The 21,217-nt window shown below is 45.0% G+C and overlaps 1 protein-coding gene across 1 annotated transcript in view; it reads right to left on the reverse strand.

Moving 5' to 3' along the window:
- The window catches only part of LOC147709680 (uncharacterized), a 237,182-nt gene that overhangs the window by 136,786 nt on the left and 79,179 nt on the right, over positions 1 to 21,217 (reverse strand). Inside the window, exon 12 of the mRNA XM_086928192.1 lies at positions 1,322 to 1,462. Coding sequence (XP_086784318.1) covers positions 1,322 to 1,462 — 141 coding nt within the window. The remainder of the gene's footprint in view (positions 1 to 1,321; positions 1,463 to 21,217) is intronic.

Here is a 21,217-nt window from a genome sequence, read left to right on the forward strand (position 1 = left end):
TAAAGACACTTCATCCTCACCCCCCAAAGAATATGCCAATTTTTATTTCCCAGCAGTTGCTAACTGTATGAAAAAATTAAACTGAACAGATGTTACCTCTTATATTCCTGCTTTGAGTGCCACAGTGGCATACAGCCATTAATTTGAAGGTCAATGTGTTCCCACTACTTTGATGCTAAACATTGCCTCTTGCCATTATGGGGTGAATGAGAACTGGTCTGCACCCCTTTTTTATTTAGGTTAACTCATTCTAATCTAGTGGAGGCATGAAGCAGGGGTCAACCACCTAGTCTGGGAGAAGCATGTTAATGGGCTATTTGAGACATAAATTACCTACCATTTTGCAGGTCTCCTTCTGCTTTACTATGAGGAGTGGAAACCACAGATACAGGTTTGCAGAAGCATACCATCCTGAAAAGTATTTACACTCAAAATGTTAAAGAAAAAGACAACTAAGAATCCATGAGAGTGAGAATGGAACCGTTTCACCTGAATTGTAACCTCTGAACCCCAAATTAGTGTCTTTCATTCTTTCATTCTCTCTACTTCTCTAACTATGATTTATATCCATGCACCTCATATGCTTCCCTCAGTTTATTTTTTTCTAGTTTACATGTCTGCACAATTACCATATTTTCTAAAATGGGTTTATTCTCTAGTATCTGTCCTGCAGACCCTCCACACCTCTGAAGTGATGTTGCCACAGTTTATATGTGCTGCCACAGGTATGGAGTACCTCTGTGGCTTCAGGAAGCTTCTTTACCCCAGTTGAGCAGTACCCAATTCATACCTCTTACATGTGCCTCATGCTCTTTTTCAAGGTTCCCCCTAGCTGGGTACTCTGAGAAATGCTGGGAAACCTCACCAGATGTCTGCTGTCTTCCAATGCTTGCATAGTTCTTGATGATTATAAACACTACAATAGTGTCTTCAACTCAAAGACCTGCCCAATTAAACAGGCTGTCCCCCATACTGACAGACCATTTTTCTGTCGGCAACCTGCTTTAACAGCTCATGAACTTGAAGATCTTTGTTTTAAGCTCTTCAGTGAGAGAAAAGTGTGATCTGATTAGTAAAATAGGTTTGACACATAAAATGTCAAACTCCACAGGTTCTCTTTAAGACAGCAATACATGAACCAGGATATGACAGGGGGGGTAAGGAGTAAGAGCATTATTTATTTTTGTTGGCCATTGCTTTTGGCTATGTTGTCAGCATTCAGGGTAATGGGGGAAGATGAGGAGGACACTTAGTCACAAGCCTCTTTAAGAGAAACATTTAGATCTTCAAATGACTTCCTGTGAGTGGCTGTGAATAATACCTGTAGCAGGATCCTTGCACTTAAGTCCACATTGGAAGTGGCAGCACTTCTGATTTCCCGTGCAGTCAATGTCGATTTTGCACTGATCCAATTCAGCCTTTTTGCACACAACTGTGTCTTTTGGACATTCACCAGTTTTCACTGTAACAGAGAAAGTTACAACATTCAGGGACCTTTTCATACAGTGGCACAGTAGAGGCTTAATGAGAACCCCTGACTTGCTCACCCCAAACACAACAAAAGGGTTAACATATTGGCCACATATACACCACAACCATAGCAATAATACATGAAAAAAATCCACCATTTGTTTGCTTACTTCTCCAAAGATATAGGGCATCATTTATGAAAAGTGTTGCATAGCTACGTGAAAACAGCGATGCAACATTTTTCAGGGCACCCTTCTTGCGACAGGCTGGATTTACTGTACAGCGCTCCATGTCACAAGCATTTAGAGATACGCCAGTATTACTGATGTGTTCGTAGGCGGAAACGTGGTGTATTGCTGGGGTGTGTCTGAAAACAGATGCAACTCCAGCAATGTGTCTTTTCATAAGCGGGCAAGCCCCATGTGAAAGGGCATGTGTTATCCTTATGCCTGCTGTGAGAGAGGCGGAAGGATTTCACGCAGTGGCATCCTAGAAGTGTTGTAGTGAAATCTCAGATTTCACTGCTGCAATTCTACAAGCCTTGTTTGCGATGGAACACCCACACTGCATACATTATACTTGTTGCAGGTATATTGTAGCACATGAGTTTACGAAGTGACACATCTGCCTCGATGCGTCACTTTGTAAATATGGCGCAGTGTATCTCATATTTTACGTTATCATAGAATCACAAGTGACACAACGGAGGCCAAAATCAGTCATGAAATTCACCAAACCATCCTCTGGCTTTTTCAGCTTTTTAAGCCTACATGATTGGCCTTGTATGAGATGGCCCGGGTGACAAACAAGTACCAGGTCTGCCTATTATATCAGTACTAAATATATTTAATTGTAGATGACATTTGTTACTAATTAGTTCTTGCAATAGTGTACTAGATAACCTGTAATCTAAACAAAAATATTTTTTTGTACGTTGCAACTGACATCATTTCATTTTGCAGTGCCCTTTTGCAAGGACTTCCCCAAACTACCTACACATAAAACCCAATGTTCATGCGAGGCCTACCACAAAGCTTTAACACGCAGTGACACCATAAAATGCTTGAAAATAAATGAAAACTAAATTCATGAATACATAAGACCGTTAAAGATGTTTCAAAACACAGCAATTAGACACCCGGGATCTTATTTAGAGTCCCTTGTGGCACATTTCCACTGCCAGAGCATCGCTTTTGTGATGCTCTGGAGGTGAACAGTGCAGGCCCATATCTACGATGCCACAGAAAGTGACCCTCCATGGCTTTTCATGGCTTCATAGATATGGTGTGAGGTAAGGCAGGGCAAGTCACTGCTTTGCTTCCCATTGCATTAGGGCAGTGTGCCAAGGGAGTTACGGTGGGTGTTCCCATTCAATGCCCATGGTATTTGACATATTCCAAAGATTAGCAACATAATGTAAATCTGGGAATGCGTCAAAACCATGTGCCTCCCCAGGGCAGGCGAAACATTTGTTTTTGTGAAAGAAGGTGTCCCTTTCTACAAAAAAACAACTGGCTTTCAATGCAGGCCCGCTTGTGCCATGGCTCTAGGGTGCCTGTATTGGTGCAAAGCTGCCTAAATGGTGCCAGCACAAATGAAAGTACATGGATGCATTATATTGACGTAAGTAGGACACAGTGATGCTCTTCCTTTATGGCGCAGCAAACTAACTTCTGTTGCTGCGTTGCATCATTTTGTTGTAAATGAGCACTCAGGTCTACAGCACAGATGCAGCATGCAGCAAACCCACAGCACGCCTGAAAATAAATGAAACTAAAATCTTATTCTGACTGAACAAATTACAAATTAGAATGCTGTATGTTATAACCGCATTTTAATGTTAGGGTGTCAGAGGGTGAGAAACAATGGAGATAATGTTGTACATTTGCATTATTTGAAAACTGTTTACTTTATGTAAGAAAACATCATGAAGCCGATGTGATACAGGATTAGGCTGAAGTCTGTTGTTTATCTCTACAGGCCCAATGGTCAGATTACACCTGTATGCACTTTAAAAACACAAGGATTGGCTGACCATGTCATATAATCAAGGGCTTCAGGGCCCGAAACGCGTCATGGAGGACGGAGTGATGCACTTGACTGAATAAAGCAAGCAAATTTACCTAACTGGGTCCGGTTCGTTATTTTGCAGCAAGCTGTCAGAAAAAACGGAGTTCCTGTAAAATATATATATATATAGATCCCGTACGGAGCGGAGTCTACGAGTGGATCCCCGTCCTCACCCTTACATAAACCAAGCTGCTGTTCGTGTGCTACTCAAAGGTGGACACCTTCGAGCATTGATTAATACGCGGCCGTCCAGCCGCGGAGTATGCACCACCCCGGTCCTCTGGGGGTCACTAATGTGAAGCAGCAGTCGTACTTGGAATTGAGGACGGGCCCACTTGTGGAGTCCATACAGGACTTGAGTGTGTGCTTCCTGGACCACACTTGAGCCGACCTCATTTGAGCCTCCCATCGGCGGGGGTGTTTTACATTAAATGGGGAAGTGGGTCGGCGGTTGCGCACACCGCTTCCGTTAAACCCCCTGAAGAGAAGCAGATGGAGCTTCGAAACGCGTCAGGCAGATCCCGTGCGGAGCGGCGTCTACGAGTGGATCCCCGTCCTCACCTATACATAAACTAAGCTGCTGTTCGCATGCTACTCAAAGGTGGACACCTTCGAGCATTGATATATATATATATATATATATATATATATATATATATATATATATATATATATATATATTACCTACTATATATTATATTATAATTATATTATATTACCTACGAGGCGCATTTTTACACCGCTGGTGCGATGCGTCACTTTTCTGTGCGCACTCCTTACGACATTCCAGATGTGACATATTTAATGTATGACGAATCATGTCGCAAGGAGTAACAGATACGTCAGTATTTCTGACATAAAAATAAACATAAAAGTGACGCATTGCTGGAGTGCGTCACAAAAGTGACGCAACTCCAGTAATGCGTCCTTTCACAAGGGGAAAGCACCATCGCACCAGCAGTGTAAAAAAATGCGCCTCGTTGCGCTATATTTAAAAAGTGACGCATCTAGGTAGATGGGTCACTTTTTAAAACCCTGCGCCACATTATATCTGCGTCAGGAATAATGTATGCAGAGGGGGCGTTCCCCCGCAAAAAGCTTGGTAATAGCGACGCAGTGAAATATATGAGATTTCACTGCGTCACTTTTAGGATGCTGTTGGGTCAAAATCTTGCGCCTGCCTCACAGCAGGTGTAAGACTGATGCAAGACCTTTCACATGGTGCTTTCCCCATGTGAAAGGACGCATTACTGGAGTTGCGTCACTTTTGTGACGCACTCCAGCAATGCGTCACTTTTGTGTTTACAGATACGTCAGAAATACTGACGTATCTGTAACTCCTTGCGACATGATCCGTCATACATTAAATATGACACATCTGGAATGTCGTAAGGAATTCGCACAGAAAAGTGACGCATCGCACCAGCGGTGTATATAAATGCGCCTCGTTGCGCTATATTTAAAAAGTGACGCATCTAGGTAGATGGGTCACTTTTTAAAACCCTGCGCCACATTATATCTGCGTCAGGTATAATGTATGCAGAGGGGGCGTTCCCCCGCAAAAAGTTTTGCAATAGCGACGCAGTGAAATCTATGAGATTTCACTGCGTCACTTTTAGGATGCTGTTGCGTCAAATTCTTGCGCTTGTCTCACATTAGGTGTAAGACTGACGCAAGACCTTTCACATGGTGCTTTTCCCATGTGAAAGGACGCATTACTGGAGTTGCGTCACTTTTGTGACGCACTCCAGCAATGCGTTACTTTTGTGTTTACAGATAAGTCAGAAATACTGACGTATCTGTAACTCCTTGCGAATTGATTAGTCATAAATTAAATATGACATATCTGGAATGTCATAAGGAGTGCGTCCAGAAAAGTGATGCATTGCTGTTTTCACGTAGCGATGCGTCACTTTTCAGAAATGAGGCCTCCAGTTTATTCATTGTGTCACTTCTACGACCCTTTCTTGCGTCAATACGTCCCTTTTGCATACATTACACCTGACGTAGGAATAATGTGGCACAGGGGTTTACAAAGTGATGTATTTACCAACAAACGCCACTTTGTAAATATGAATAAATAAGGTGCATTTTTTATTGGAATGTGTAGTATTCACTGTGAGATCAATATGTCTGTAAGTGCTCTGATAAGTCTATTCAGCAGAAACTTCTAACTTTGGGCAATCCTACACTTGAAGAGACTATTCGCATGGCCAAGAGCATAGAACTGTCAAAAAAAGAAGTAAAGGAACTTGAAAAGAAATGTGATGAGGGAGTTTCCATAGTTAGAACCAAGGAGAACAAGGACAGTAAAGTGGCTTTTAGTCATCGTTTTGATAGAAACAACGCTCCTGGTTCACAGTGTTTTGAGAGAAATGCTTTTTCTAGAAGTGACATTTGTTACAGATGTGGAAATCCTTCTCATAACAAAAATAACAAGTTTTGCCCTGCCAGGAACTCTACCTGTCGGAACTGTGGAAAGTTTGGCCATTTCGCAAAAATTTGCCAAGTCTCAAGACAGGGAAATTCTATTTTCAGTAACAAATCCCAGAGTCTGAGTACTGTCAACACAATTGGGAGTGTCTCAGAGTCCTATGGAAATACTGGTGATGACTCCGACTCTATGAACGGCATCCAAGACGACCTTAGAGACATGGTTGTAGTAGTACGGGATGTTGGTGTCATTATTGGAGACCCCTCTGATTGTGTTGATCCCCTTGAAGATTTTGGTGTGGGTGACAAGATAATTACCTTATTAGTAGACTCTGGGTCTAGAGTAACTATGATTACACAAGAATTGTTTGATGTAACTTGGCCTGAAAGGAACCTCCTACCACCTGACAGGACTCCTGTTTCTTATGAAGGGCGTAGGATAGCTCTTCTTGGTTTTTTTGAAGACATTATTCAGTTCAGGGGAAGGAGGATCTTTGGAAAAGTATATGTCTCATTGAAGGGCCTAAACATTTTGGGGTGGTTCCACCAGGGATTGTTTAAGATGATCCTTAGACCCGGTTCTAAAGAACAGATTAGTATTGAGGAATCTTGTGATAATGTAGAGAGCTTAGCTGTCATTGTTTCAAGTGACTATATTGAGAAATGAATTTCTAAATTCCCTACTGTCTTCGGGAATAGCCTTGGCATCATTAAAGGTTTCAACCATGAGATTAGAGTAAAAGATGGTGCTATCCCCATAAAACATAAGGTGAGGAGTGTTCCTTTCAGCGTGAGGGATGATTTGGAAAAGGAGTTGATGGGATTATGCAGGAAAGGTGTCATAGAACCTATTGAGTCGTCCTTGTGGTTGTCTCCTCTTGTTGTCGCCAGAAAAAGGAATGGGGATTTGCGCATCTGTGTGGACTTGCGCAGTCTCAATAAAAACATCTGGATTGATTCACACCCCTTACCAAAAATCACAGATTTGTTGTCCCTTACCAGAGGAGCAAGGTGGTTCACAAAGCTGGACTTGGCCTCCGCTTACCACCAGGTGGTGTTGAGCCAATCTTCTAGACATCTGACTGCGTTTGTCTCACCCTTTGGCAGTTTTCAATACTGCAGGATGCCGTTTGGCCTTGCGTCAGCGGCTGCAGTTTTCCAAAGGTTGATAAGTCAGATGTTTAGGGACACTCCTGGAGTATTTGTTTTCCAGGATGATGTTTTGATTTTTGGCGAGAACAAGTTGGATCATGACTTCTCTTTGAATCAGGTCCTGGAAATCATGCAAGAAAAGGGAATTGTATTAAAGAGAGAGAAATGTGTTTTCTTGAAAGAAAAGATGGAGTTTCTGGGGCACGTTGTTTCACATGAAGGTGTGGAACCACGTCCTGGCTTGGTGAAAGCCATTGTTGATGCTCCTCCACCTGTCGACAAATCTGGTTTAAAGTCTTTCATTGGACTCAGTGAATTTTACTCAAGGTTTATCAAAGACTGTGCATCAAAAGTTCAACCTTTGACTAACATGTTAAAGAAAAATGTGCCTTTTGTTTGGGATAAAAATTGTCAAGAAATTTTCAAGTGGATCAAATTACAGCTAGTTGGGGACAGTATCCTCAAACCTTTCGATCCCAACAAGGAATGTGTTGTGACTGTGGATGCGAGTGGGTTTGGACTTGGGGCTGTTCTCACTCAGAGGAATGGGCAAATTGACAATACCATCGCATATGCCTCAAGGGTTCTGCGTGGGGCAGAGGTTAACTTCTCCGTTATTGAGAAGGAGCTCTTGGCTTGCTGGTGGGCGGTCAGGAAGTTTAATCCCTATCTTTGGGGTAGTCATTTCACGATTCGCACTGATCATAGTCCCCTAGTCTCTATTTTGTCCGGGGAAAAGATTAAGGAGCATACCCCTAGGATTGCTAGGCTGTCCACAAAGCTTCTTCAGTATGACTTTGAGGTTGTTTATCTGCCAGGTTCAAAGAATGTCAGAGCCGACTATTTTTCTCGTTTTCCTTTAGCTGATAATGATTCTGAGGTTGAAAAGGAAGATGATCTTGAGGATTGTTTTGTTGCGGCTTTGGATCTTGAAGGTATGTGTGCAATCAGTGAAGTTGAGTGGAAGAAGGAGTTATTGAAGGATGTGGTACTCCTACAGGTTGTCAATTATCTGAAGTCTGGGTGGCCCAAAGAAAAGAATGTTTCTGGTCTTTTCCAAACTTTTGTCAAGATTGCTGATGAACTCACTGTTGAGGATGGCATTCTCATGCGGTGTGGTAGGCTTATTCCCCCTGAGAGCTTGCAGAAGCGTCTGGTGGATGGTGCACATGAAGGACATTTAGGGAAGACTTTCACCAAACGTAGGTTGAGAGATGTGTTTTGGTGGCCGCAGATGGACGTTTGTGTTGATTCTTTGGTTGACAATTGTGTCATTTGCAAGTCCTCAGACAAAAGTCACAAGGTTAGGTCTCCCCCTTTGGAGCCCGTTCAATTTCCGAAAAGGGCGTGGGAAAAGATTGGGGTTGATCTAGTTGGTCCTTTTTATCTTTTACCCCCTTGTTCCCGTTTTGCCATTGTTGCCATTGATTACTATTCCAAACGGCCGGAAATTCGTTTTATCAGTGAACCCTCCTCTGCCAGTGTTATTTCCTTTTTGAAAGACATCTTCTTGAGAGAGGGGTTTCCTTCTGTTGTCATGACTGACAATGGTGTTCAATTTGTCAGTTGTGAATTTGAATCTTTCCTTAAACAGGGTGGTGTGACTCATAAAAAAAGTTCTCTTTACCACCCCCAGGCCAATGGCCTTGTTGAGAGGATGAACCGTGTTCGAATGCTGTGCGTTCCATGTTATGGTTTTATCGTACAACAGCTCATTCTTCTACCGGGGTTTCTCCCTTTGAGCTCCTGAGGGGTAGGAAACCTTCTACCACAATTTGTCCGGGCTGGATGTCAAAATGGGTGAAAATGAATGTAATGGATGGTATTGATGATTTTGTTAGAGACAATGTGTCTGAAGCTCAAAAGAAGCAAAAAACTTATTTTGATGAACGGAAGAGATCTGCTCCCCATGATATTTGTGCTGGTGATGTGGTTCGCATTAAAAATCCTGTTCATGTCACCAACGGTAGAAGCAAATTCTCTCAGCCATTTGTAGTTGATAAGGTCGGCGGTAATGCTGTACGTGTGAATAATAAGGATTGGTGGAACATCTGTAAAATTGTGAAGGTTAGTAGTGATGATGCTTTCACTTGTGTTCCTCAGCCCAATTCCAGCTCTGTTTTAAACGACAAACGTTTCAGTACTGTTGATATTAACGGAAATGGCAGAAATGTTGATGGTGCTTTTGTACCAGGACCTCGCAGGAGTCATAGAGTGTGTAAGATTCCTGCCAGGTTCAGATAACCTTTTGCTTCTGTCTTTCCTTTTCACTTCCAGTTGTGTTTTCTCCTTCCTTTTCCTACCAGTGAAGTAGTGTGGCTCACTGGTTAGAGGCGGCAGACCCGAGAGCAGAGGACGGCCCGGGACCAGGGTTCGATTCCCGGCGCGGCAGGTTTCTGGACCAGGGTCAGCGGACTCGATAATTCTCTCGCCTCGGTGCCCACTCTGATCAGCGATCACACTCGGCAACTCTGGGCATTAGCTTGCCTCATCTTCACTAACGGCCCCACCAGACCGCCGGGGATGCCTGGTCTCACCCTGGAGATACCCATTAAGGGACCATCTCTCAGGGAAGCCAGGAAGGGTTTCGCAGCGGTCGAAGCGCCTTGGGACCCTACGGGTAAGTAGTGCGCTATATAAATGCCAATACATTTACATTTACATTTACCCATCTCATTTTCTGGTTTTTCTTTCTTTCTTTTCTTTTCTTTTCTTTTCTTTTCCTTTCCTTTCTTCCCTCCTTCTCCATCTACGAATGTTTCTTCGTTTGTTTTACAGAAAAGAGGATAATGTAGTATTCACTGTATTGTGCCTCCCAGGCACCTGTAGTTAGAACCCCTGTGCTTGTATGTTCTATGGCTTTGTGGTAGAATGTTGCCTTCTGGCTTTACCTGCCCCTTGTCGCTGTGCTTCTCCTAAGCTGAATAAACCTAGTCCACAAGCTATACTGTTGTGCTGTCTACTTCAATACTACAGAATGTTGTGTCACAAAAAGTGATGCTTTGGTGGCGTTAAAGTGACGCATGGCTTCATAAATGAGGCTTTCTACCTTCAACTCCAGCAATGCATCTTTTCTTATCCTTCAACACTCCTGTTCTTTTTCAACATTTTCATTGAATATCAACATTCCCCATATTCACTCTTCTTCTTATAACTTTCTTTCCTAACACTCACCTTCTTTCAGTCCTCCTACTTCACTTCTTTTTTTCTCTCATACCTTTCTGTTCTTTTTTACTCATTCTCCTTTCAATTATCATGCACTCTATTTCACTTACTCTTTTTCATTTTTTTAAGAATATAGCTCTTTGATGAGAATTGGAGGTAGTTCTGAAAAGAACTTTTGGTTTTCTTCTTTTTTCAAAACAGGAACAAAAACAGGGAATGGAAACTGCTCAACAGGAGCAAAATAAAACAAAAAAAATTAGGGGTGGGAAGGGCAGCGATGGTTCTCCAATGCTCGAACCATGAGCTGGACACTTTGCTCCCCAAAGGTGAGGAGTTGATTGCAGTATCTGCATCTGAGGACACCATGGTTAAACGCAGGTTGAATGTTTGGCACCTCCCAGAAGAAGTTGCTCCTCCGGTTGATGTAGAGGCCCTATCACTGGGAACCTCTTGTGCCAGAGCCCTGACACTTTCCCGGGCAAAATTCTGGGGGTGCTTCCTCTCCACATGCCGAATCATTGTGAAGTTCCCAAAAGAGTACTTTTTCAAAGGGTTTCCTCGTGATAGCTCTTCTTTGCAGATCTTGCACTGCACTTTTGGAGCATTTACCTTTTTTAGTCCAGGTAGGATTATAAAAAATTTCCAAATGAAATGTTCCTTAACTTTTCGTTGAAGAGGCTCTTCATTGATGAATTCATTGGAGTCATCCTCACTGCTGGATTGTCTGGCAGCCATTGAAAAACCAAGAAATATCCTGGAGCAAAAAGGCAGGTCTTTCAGTCACAAAAGTGAAAGAAGAAGTGAAGGAAATGGGTGAGGATTTCATTCTTTGTAAAAAAAACTGTTAGCAACCAATGAAAAGTGTTATTTTAAGGTCACATGACCCGACGCGCTTACGCTGCGCGCTCCGGAGCGCTTCCAGGTGCGTTTACGTGGCGCGAACGTAGGCGCTTCCGGGGCGCAAACGTGGCGCGAACGTAGGCGCTTCCGGGTGCGTTTACGCGGCGCGAATGTAGGCGCAAAAGAAAAAAATTATATATAAAAAAAAAAATGAATACTTACACAAAACAGCAAATTGTAAAAAAAAAAAAGGTTAGATACTCGATATAGAAAGGAATTAGCATTTTAAAAACCTATGAAATTCACTGAAAAAACCAGAGGTTTCACACCAGTTATAGTTAGGAATTAGCATTTAAAAAACCTAAGAAATTCACTGAAAACCATTGAAAGTCCCACGTTATAGTTAGTTGGACTCACTATAACTTGCGCGTGTAATGCACTGCTGATGACATCACATATTACATCACTCATGACATGGTCAGTTACATCACTCATGACATCACTGATGACACCATCCTTGTGGCACAGTGACTGATCTCCTTTCACTGTAAAGTAACTCTTGAAACACATATTCAAAAATAGAAACTAACATTTTCAAAAAAGTGGATATACCCATACCAGTTACAACAACCAATTCAGTAATTTCACCATCTATGTACACTTTCACACATTCACCAACAGTTTTATATAGTCACTCATACATATACTCACTCATCATATGTAGTGATAAACCTATTCATCCCGTTACACACCGACAGTCATCAAAAAGTTACTCACACATATACTCACATATGCAAATAAACTAATAAACATCCATTTATTTGCATATACAGATATACACACACTACCACCTTACTACTAAGGAAACTTACACATATGTACTCTTTTAAACAATCACTTATAAAAACACATACTTATTTAAACAGGAACTCTTACAATCTCTCACTTTCACATATACTGACTTATATACATCAATACTCACATATACTAGATTAAAATATATCTTGTTACTGATAAACACACTAGTGAGATAGGCATTCAATCACTAACACACACATATACACACTCATCCACTCATACAGTCCTGCACATATGCTGTTTTCAAAAAACATACAAACAGTGAGTCAGTCATTGATGCTTCTATGTGCTAAGAAACACCCCCACCAAACCATACAGACACTCATACTGATACTAAAAAAAAACATCTAATAACCCATATACACACACATGTAGCTACTCAGCAACCCATACAGCCACTTATACACAAAACGAAACACTGATACATATATTTAAATTTTTAAACATTATTCGCTAATATATGTATTCACTGAGATACACTTAATAAGCCAGTTAACCAATCAATTTAAAAAAAAAAATCCATTTAGACACTTATTTAAACATGTATTCTTCAATCAACTTTTACATATACATATATAAAACATATTTATTTTTCAGAAAGACACACATTCACTGGATGGTGTCATCAGTGATGTCATGAGTGATGTAACTGACCATGTCATGAGTGATGTAATATGTGATGTCATCAGCAGTGCATTACACGCGCAAGCTATAGTGAGTCCAACTAACTATAACGTGGGAATTTCAATGGTTTTATGTCAGTAAAATTTCCAGCTAACTATAACTGGTGTGCCACGCCCACTTCGAGGACACGCCCCCCACCCCCATTCCGGCTAGAAATTATGTGCATCCATCGTACGCGCAGCGGACGGGCGCAGCGGGCGCGCCGTTTGCGCGCCGAAGGCGCGCCTAAGGCAAGCCCGTCTTCGCCTGTCCTCGCCAAGACCTCGCCTCTCGCCAGACCCCCTGCTCAATCACTATACGTATACGATAACAACCTACTCTGGTCACTTAACCCCGGCACCAGATGTCACAATCTAGAAGGATGTATGGGTCGAACAGCTCTTCAATGTAAAAGCTGCAATCTGACTATACCCGAGCCACGGCCAATCAGCCGCAAAATGACCAGTAGGAGCCAAGCTTCGCTCACCATCTCTCAGCTCAACGTCAGATCCCTGGTCAAACATCATGCGGAGGTAAGAACGCTCTTATTAGATGAAAACCCAGACATTATGTTTCTCTGTGAAACCTGGCTAAAAGACGACATAACTAGCATCCCTAATTTAGCACTACCGGACGGGTTCTCTATGACCACCATCAATAGGGACTCGAGAGGAGGTGGTATCGCCGCCATTTATAGATCTTCCTTCACCTGTTCCTTCCAATCAGAAAGCATCACGGGCAGTGAATGCGCACGCTTTAAAATATCTACGAGCCCTCACTTCTCCCTTTCAGGCCTGTTTATCTATAGACCCCCGGGACCTTCTTTGAAATTCATAGAAGAGCTCCTTGAGACATCCCATGCACTGATCACGAGCTCGGCCAATTTTACTATCCTAGGGGATCTTAATCTCCACCTTGACGACACCGGTGATGCTAATATCCGCAACTTCTTAGCGGACTTAGCAGCCTTGCAGCTGACCCCTCTTGTTCTAACTCCCACCCATATAGCTGGTCATCTTCTCGACCCTGTGTTCACTAATATCCCAGCAGCCACAGCTGAGGATCCCAAACCTATGGCCTGGACCGACCATTCGCTGGTCACGTTCTCAATCCCGAGTATTTCCCCTCCCAAAACAAAGGCACCCACCGCGTGCCTAAAACGGCCCTGGCATAAACTCCAACATCTTAACCTTGCTGACAGCCTAGGTGAACTTAACCTGGAGGGCATCAACGACATTGAAACGTCGTGTGTGGCCTTCCAGGACTGGCTCACCAAGGGACTGGATGCTGCAATACCGGCTAAGTGGACCAAAGGTCGTAACACCCCCTCCAACCCTTGGTATGATGAGAACCTGAAAACATTGAGGAAAGCATGCAAAAAAGCAGAACGTCACTGGAGGAAGGACTAAAAGCGGGAGGAAAAAAACGCATACCTGGTCCTGCTTAAAGCATATCACAAAGCCATTCGCTTGGCTCGCGCAGCCTTTTTCGCCAACGAGATTAAAACAAGCCCCAACCCCACGAAAATAATCTTTAAAATCGTCCAAAAACTGCAACATGGAGACAAGCCGGCCTCTCACATCACTTCCACTCAGCAATGTGAAGATCTAGCCACCTTCTTCACTGAAAAAGTGAAGAAGATTTATGATTCCTTCACTCACGACCTGCCAGAGGACTTGAACTCTCCTAACGTCACCTATGAGGGCTCTAAGCTCTCCTGCCTCCCAGCCATCTCGCGTGAGGAAATAACTACAATATGCAAAAAGGTAAAATCCGGCGCCCCCGCAGATCCCATGAAGCCAGCTTACTTTCAGGGAGCCCTGGAATTCTTTCTTCCACCTCTGACCTCACTCCTCAATCTCTCCTTCGCAACGGCAACGGTACCCATCTGCTGGAAGCAGGCCTGGGTTACACCCATTATAAACAAGCCCACTCTAGACCCCTCCAAGCCGGAGAACTACCGGCCGGTCTCCTTGTTACCTTGGGTGGCGAAATTAGCGGAGGCCCACGCAAACAAAGTGCTGAATGACCATATGGCGAAGAATAACATCCTGGATCCTTCCCAACATGGGTTCAGACCAGGTCACAGCACGGAGTCCGCTCTCCTTACCTCCACAGAACACCTACGGAAAATCATGGACACCGGCAAAAGTGCCGCGCTGATACTGCTAGATCTCAGCGCGGCCTTTGATACGGTCTCCCATGCCATTCTACTCAAACGACTGGAAAACGCAGGGATCATAGACTCAGCACTAGAATGGTTCCGTTCGTTTCTCACGAACAGATCCTTCTAGGTATCGGCCCCCCCTTCATTTCCCAACCCCAAGATATAGGCCAAGGAGTCCCGCAGGGCTCTGCCCTCAGTCCATCCCTTTTTAATCTTTACATGCAACCTCTGGCGGAAGTTGCTAAAAAATGGGACCTCATAATGGTATCGTACACCGACGACACACAGCTGGTCATCAGCCTTAATGAGGCTCCCTCTCCCGATGCCACTAGATTCAGGGATGGACTGACCACCGTCGCCAACTGGATGACAGCCAATTGCCTTCAACTTAATGGAGGTAAAACTGAGTTGTTGCTCATGGGCAAAAATTCCAACAGCTGGAGCAACCTTTGGTGGCCCCACTCATTGGGCCCAGCCCCCCCGCCTAAAAATCTGGCAAAAAACCTGGGAGTCTGGCTGGACTCGACACTCAGCTTCCAGGCTCACACTAAAAAAGTTGCCGCGACCTGCATTGGACTACTGAGAAGCCTTCATCCCATCTTAGGCTTCTTCGATTCCAAAACGAGACAACTCATCGTACAATCGACCATCTTGTCCAGGCTGGACTACGCGAGTGTCCTGCTATTAGGAGCTAACAAAGCGGAGATCAACAGATTCCAACGAATTCAGAATTCCGCCGCCAGGGCTATAGTAGGTCTGCCGAGAAGGTGCTCCGCGAGAGCCACCATCCAAAGACTACACTGGCTACCGGTAGAAGCCCGTATCCAATTCAAGGCCCTCATCTTTGCCTATAAAATTCTGAGTGCTGAGGGACCAGAGCTCCTTCGCCCGTTGCTAACGCCCTACAATCCCCAACGCAACCTCCGCTCCAAAGGGCAACACCTAGTACTGGTCCCCCACACGAAGTACTGTCGCATAGGAGGACGCTCCTTCAGATTGCTAGGGGCCAAATTATGGAACTCCCTCCCCCTCCACATCCGCTGCATTGACAACCTACTGGCTTTCCGCAAAGCTATCAAAACTCTTCTCTTCCCCCCCATGTAGGTTCTCTCCCTTCTTTTTTTCTCCCAGTTGGTTATGATGGTTCTAACGCCGGGACGCCCCGTTGCCAGGGCAGCTGTTGCGCTTTACAAAACTGCTAAAAAAAAAAAAAATGTTTTTTTCAGTGAATTTCTTAGGTTTTTTAAATGCTAATTCCTAACTATAACTGGTGTGAAACCTCTGGTTTTTTTCAGTGAATATATATATATATATATAACGGCGTGGTTCTGCCGTAAGGTCACGCACCAACAACAAGCGCTTAATGGCCGGGGAACATTTGAACTGGAGTGTGGATATATATATATATATATATATATATATATATATATATATTACCATAGGAAATTCCGAACATTCTATTGGGAATAACTTTGGCGCTGATTGAGGGATCTGCCTGTAACTTTCCTTAAATTTACCTTGCTGCGCTGCGCTCCTTCCCTGAAAGTTTTGGGGGGATTCGTCAAGCGGGGGCCGGGAAAAAAGGAAGGGTCCCAAAACGTGTTTTCCCCATGTTAATTTCCATAGGGACATTCTGACAAGGCTACAGCCCGAACGGTTGAACAGAATTACACCAGATTTGGCAAAATGGTAGGGACTGGTATGCAGTAGTGCCTTTTGTATGTTTGGTGAAAATCCTTCAAGTAGTTGTTGAGAAAACTGATTTGAGCAAATTATATATCTATATGCGCTCAACATTCTATTGGGAATAACTTTGGCGCTGATTGAGGAATCCGTGTGTAATTTTCCAGAATTTTGGCCAGCTCCGCTCCTTCCCTGAAAGTTTCGGGGGGATTCGTCAAGCGGGGGCTGACAGGGAGGTCCCAAAAAGTGTTTTCCCCATGTTAATTTCTATGGGGACCTTTAGACACAGCTACAGCCCGAACGGCTGAATGGAAATACACCAAACGTGGCAAACTAGTAGGGCCTGGTATGCAGATGTGCCTTTGCTATGTTTGGTGAAAATCCCTTTAGTAGTTCTTGAGAAAATTCAGTTTGAAATTTTTCAATTGGCATTTTCTATGGGACCTATAGACACGGCTGCAGCCCGAACGGCTGAACGGAAGTACACCAAACTTGGCAAAATGGTAGGGACAGGTATGCAGTAGTGCTTTTTCTATATTTGGTGAAAATCCCTCCAGTAGTTGTTAAGAAAATTGAATTGGAGCAAATTATATATCTATATGCGCTCACCATACGCGCACCGTACGCGTACGGTACGCGTACGGTACGCGTACGTGCGCGTACCCTTACGTGCGCAAGCGAGTTTCTGATTGGCTGGCAGTCGACTGTCAACATTCCAAACTGTCCAAACCAGGAAGTGTTGGCCACCATCTTGTTTTTCAGGAGAACTGAGGTACAAGAGAGCCCAAAACAAGAGTGGAAAACACGAAAAGGGGGCAGGGTAGAGACCCCCCAACCCTCTAGCCTTTCTCAGGGGGTCCCAAAAGGACCCCCAAGGGCAAAAAATAAATAAATCACGGGGTACGCGCACCGTACCAATTTTTGCACTTGGTGGTCCTCCTGGGACCCCCTGAGAAGGGCTAGGGGGTCAGGGGGTTTCAACCCTGCCCCATTTTCGCCTTTTCCACTCTTGTTTTTTGCCCTCTTGTGCCTCACAAGATGGCTGCTCAGGTGGTCCCAGAAGGATAATAACATATATAAACGTTATCCGCTAATAGAATTAGCATTTACAAAACCTTTTAAATTTATTGAAAAAAAATATAGGTTTCACGCCTGATATAGATAGGAATTAGCATTTAAAAAACCTTGCAAATTCACTGAAAAAACCATTAGTTTCAAGCCTTATATAGTTAGGAATTAGCATATAAAAAACCTTGCAAATTCCCTTAAAAAACATAGGTTTCAGCCCTTATATAGTTAGTAATTAGCATTTAAAAAACCTTGCAAATTCACTTAAAAAAACATAGGTTTCAGGCCTAATATAGTTAGGAATTAGCATTTTGAAAACCTTGCAAATTCACTTAAAAAACCATAGGTTTCAGGCCTTGTATAGTTAGGAGTTAGCATTTAAAAAACCATTGAAATTGCTCCTATATAGTTAGTTGTACTAACTATATTTCGTGCACCCGCAATGCACTGCTGATGCCATTCTATAAATTACTACATTAAACAGAATTAGACACCTAAGAATCCATAAGTGTGAGAATCAAACCATTTCACCCATATTCTTTTCATTATCTGTCCACCTCATACAGCTCACTTACTCCGTTTTTTTAATCTACTTTTACAGTCACACAAATAATGTCTTTTTTTCAGTGTGTTTTTCTGTAGTACTCAGTTGGCTATGTGCTGCCAAAGGTGCAGAGTCACTTCATGGCTTGAAGTAGCTTCTTTGCCCCAGTTGAGCGGTACCCAGTCCCTACCTCTTACATGTGCATCATGCTCTTGTCTTTTAAGGTACCCCCTTGTCAGGTGCTCTGAGTGATGCTAGAAAACCTCACAAGTGTTCACTTGTGGAGAAGTGTGGCTCAGGGGTTAGAGGCGGCAGACCCGGAAGCTGAGATCGGCCCTGGACCAGGGTTCAATTCCCCGCCCCGACGGGGGTTGGGCTCAATAATTCCACGGACTCGATAATTCTCGCTCTGGTGCCTACTCGACTCACGGGTTCTTACTCTGCGACTCTGGGCAATAGCTTGCTTAATCTCCACAACGGCCCCTCGTGGTGGGATGCCTGGCTTTCACCTTGTGGATACCCTGCCGGGGTATCTCACAGGGGAATACCAGGACGGGTTCCCTAAGCAAGCGCATAGATGCCTGCGATGTGGGCAATTTGCGCTATATAAATACATGTACATTTACATTTACTTGTCTAGCTCTTGATGTTTATAAACACTACAACAGTGTCTTCAGACCAAAGACTTTCCAATATTAACGGGCTGTACCAGCACGTCCAGACCATGTTTCTGCCAAGCAGGCTGCTGTGCTGGCTCATGAACTTGTAGATTATTGTTTTAAGCTCTGATTAGTAAAATAGGTTCTGCAAATAAAATGGGAAATGCCACAGGTTATCTTTGGAAGAGTAATACAGAAACAAGGATATGATAGGGTGGGTAGGTGAGGAGTAGGAACATGATATTGGAAAACTATTGGAAAGCATATTCTACAATTTGATATGTCACCATTTTAGAGAAAGGACTATTAAAAACTATCCTTTTTTGTTGGCCACTGCTTTTTATTATGGCATCAACCTCTGGGGGAAGATGAAGGGGGCACTCAGTCACAAGCTCCTTTTAAAGGAAACATTTAGATCCACGAATATCCCAGCAGGAGTAGCTGGGAGTAATAAGCAAAGCCGGATTAGACGGGCGTGGCCTAACAAGATGGCCGACGTGTTTGACCCAAGCTCCTGCCCCATTATAGAATTAATCCTGTAGTTATCCTGGTGCAGCGATGTGCTAGAGTACGAGCCTGCCGTGGGGGCCCCCCCCTGACTCATCCCCTGAACCCGGAGCCGAGATTGTGCCTTTGACTACCTTGCGCGGCCCTTGTCGGACCCGCCAGAGCACGGCCCTTGGAAATGGCGGCCGCCGCTGTTTAGTGAGGGAAAGTCGCGCCGCGCCGCAGGAGGCGGCACCGACGCGAGGAGCTGCTCTCCCGGAGGTCGGATCGTGCAGCAACACCCGGCGGGAGAGTGCCGGTAATTGCAGGTGGCGGAGCATGGCTGACGGGCTGCCCGACTTGGAACTGGGGGGCGGCGTTCACGTGAGGCCGGTTCTGTGGGGCCTGCGTGCACCATGGTTTTTGATACCAGAGGGGGAAGTGGAGGCCCGTACTATACTCTGTGCGGGTGAGGACTTCGTGACCCCCGGCCCCCCTCCGCTGGAGAACGGTGAGGCCCTGCTGCTCCTCCTGCTAGTGAAGGAGTGCAGCAGTGGTGGTCTGGGGAAGGCCTCTATGCGGCGATCCCGGGGATGAAGAGGGGCCTGAGGACATCCTGGTGGTGGCGGCCTGGCGGAGGTGCAGGGGCCTGTGCACTCCCTTGCTGCTGCTGATGACTGGCTTGACAGCTGTATAGTTTTTCCTCATCTGTTGCAGTCCGGGTGTGGATGGGCAGTCCCCGAGCCCGTAGCGGGGCAGACAGAAGGTGCTCCAGTGAATGGTGAACAACTGGGAGAGACCCTGAGGCCTGAAGAGGGGTCTCCAGGGAACCGGGGTGTTGCGGCTTATAGTCGCCGTGGTGGGGTCGTCCAGACTGTGCCTGGAGGACCTGAACGGCGTCCAGTGCATTGGCGCCCGGACGGAGGGGTCACTGGGGAGTTGTGGTGTGGTGGGGCCGGAGGAGGCCCTTTGACGGTACGTAGCCGGCCTGGACTGCGTGAAAGAGTCTGGGATATCGTCATTGAGACAGGAGTGTGGCCCACGGGGGGACCTGGCTGTGTGTGGGACTGGAGGACAGTTGGCTGGGTCGCAAAATATGCCTAGGTGACCCGTGAGGTGACCTCTACACCCAAGGAACTCTCCTGCCGTCAACACAACTCCCTGACGTGGTATTCTGGAAAGGCCACGCTCGATATGGGGAAGGACAAGCCCACGCAAGGATCCCAATCAAATAAAATAATGCAATACACAGTCCCAGGCCCGACGGCGATGGAGCGACTCATAACTGATTGAAAGGTGGGGGCCCGCCAGGAGGCTGCGGCCCGGGACAAGGACGACATCTTGGCGGCGATCCGGAACTTCAGGGTGGCATTGGAAACCAATATGTACGGGATGGCAGTGGATATAAACCATTTGCGCCTGGTCTTCCGGAAGGTGGTGGACAGGGTTACCACCACTGAGAAGGACGTGGGAGCACAGGATTCTGAGGTTCACTAGTTGAAAGATGAGGTGGTGGCTCTCCAGGTGCACGCGGCTCGGCTGGAGGACAGGGCGGAGGACGCAGAAGGGAAGTCCAGGCGCAATAATCTTCTCTTTGTGGGATTTCCGGAAAGGGCGGATATGCCAGTGGCGGACCTCTTCCTTGAGGACGGATTGGCAAGGTATTCCCTAATCTACACCTCCACAAAATGTTTGCGGTGGAGAGGGCGCACAGGAACCTTGGGCCGCCCCCATTGCCGGGATCCCCACCTGGGGCCACAATAGTGCGGTTAATCAATTGTAGGGACCGGGACCGGGACACGATCCTTCAGCACATCCGAACCCCGGGCCCCCCCCAATTATGACAATCAGGCCTTTCATATCTTCCCGGATTATACACGGAAGGTACAAGATCTCAGAAATGATTTCCTAAGGGTCAAGCGGAGGATGCGTAGCCAGAGCATTAAATATAGTTGCTGT

This window comes from Lissotriton vulgaris, chromosome 6 (genome assembly GCF_964263255.1).
Source record: "Lissotriton vulgaris chromosome 6, aLisVul1.2, whole genome shotgun sequence".
NCBI lineage: Eukaryota > Metazoa > Chordata > Amphibia > Caudata > Salamandridae > Lissotriton > Lissotriton vulgaris.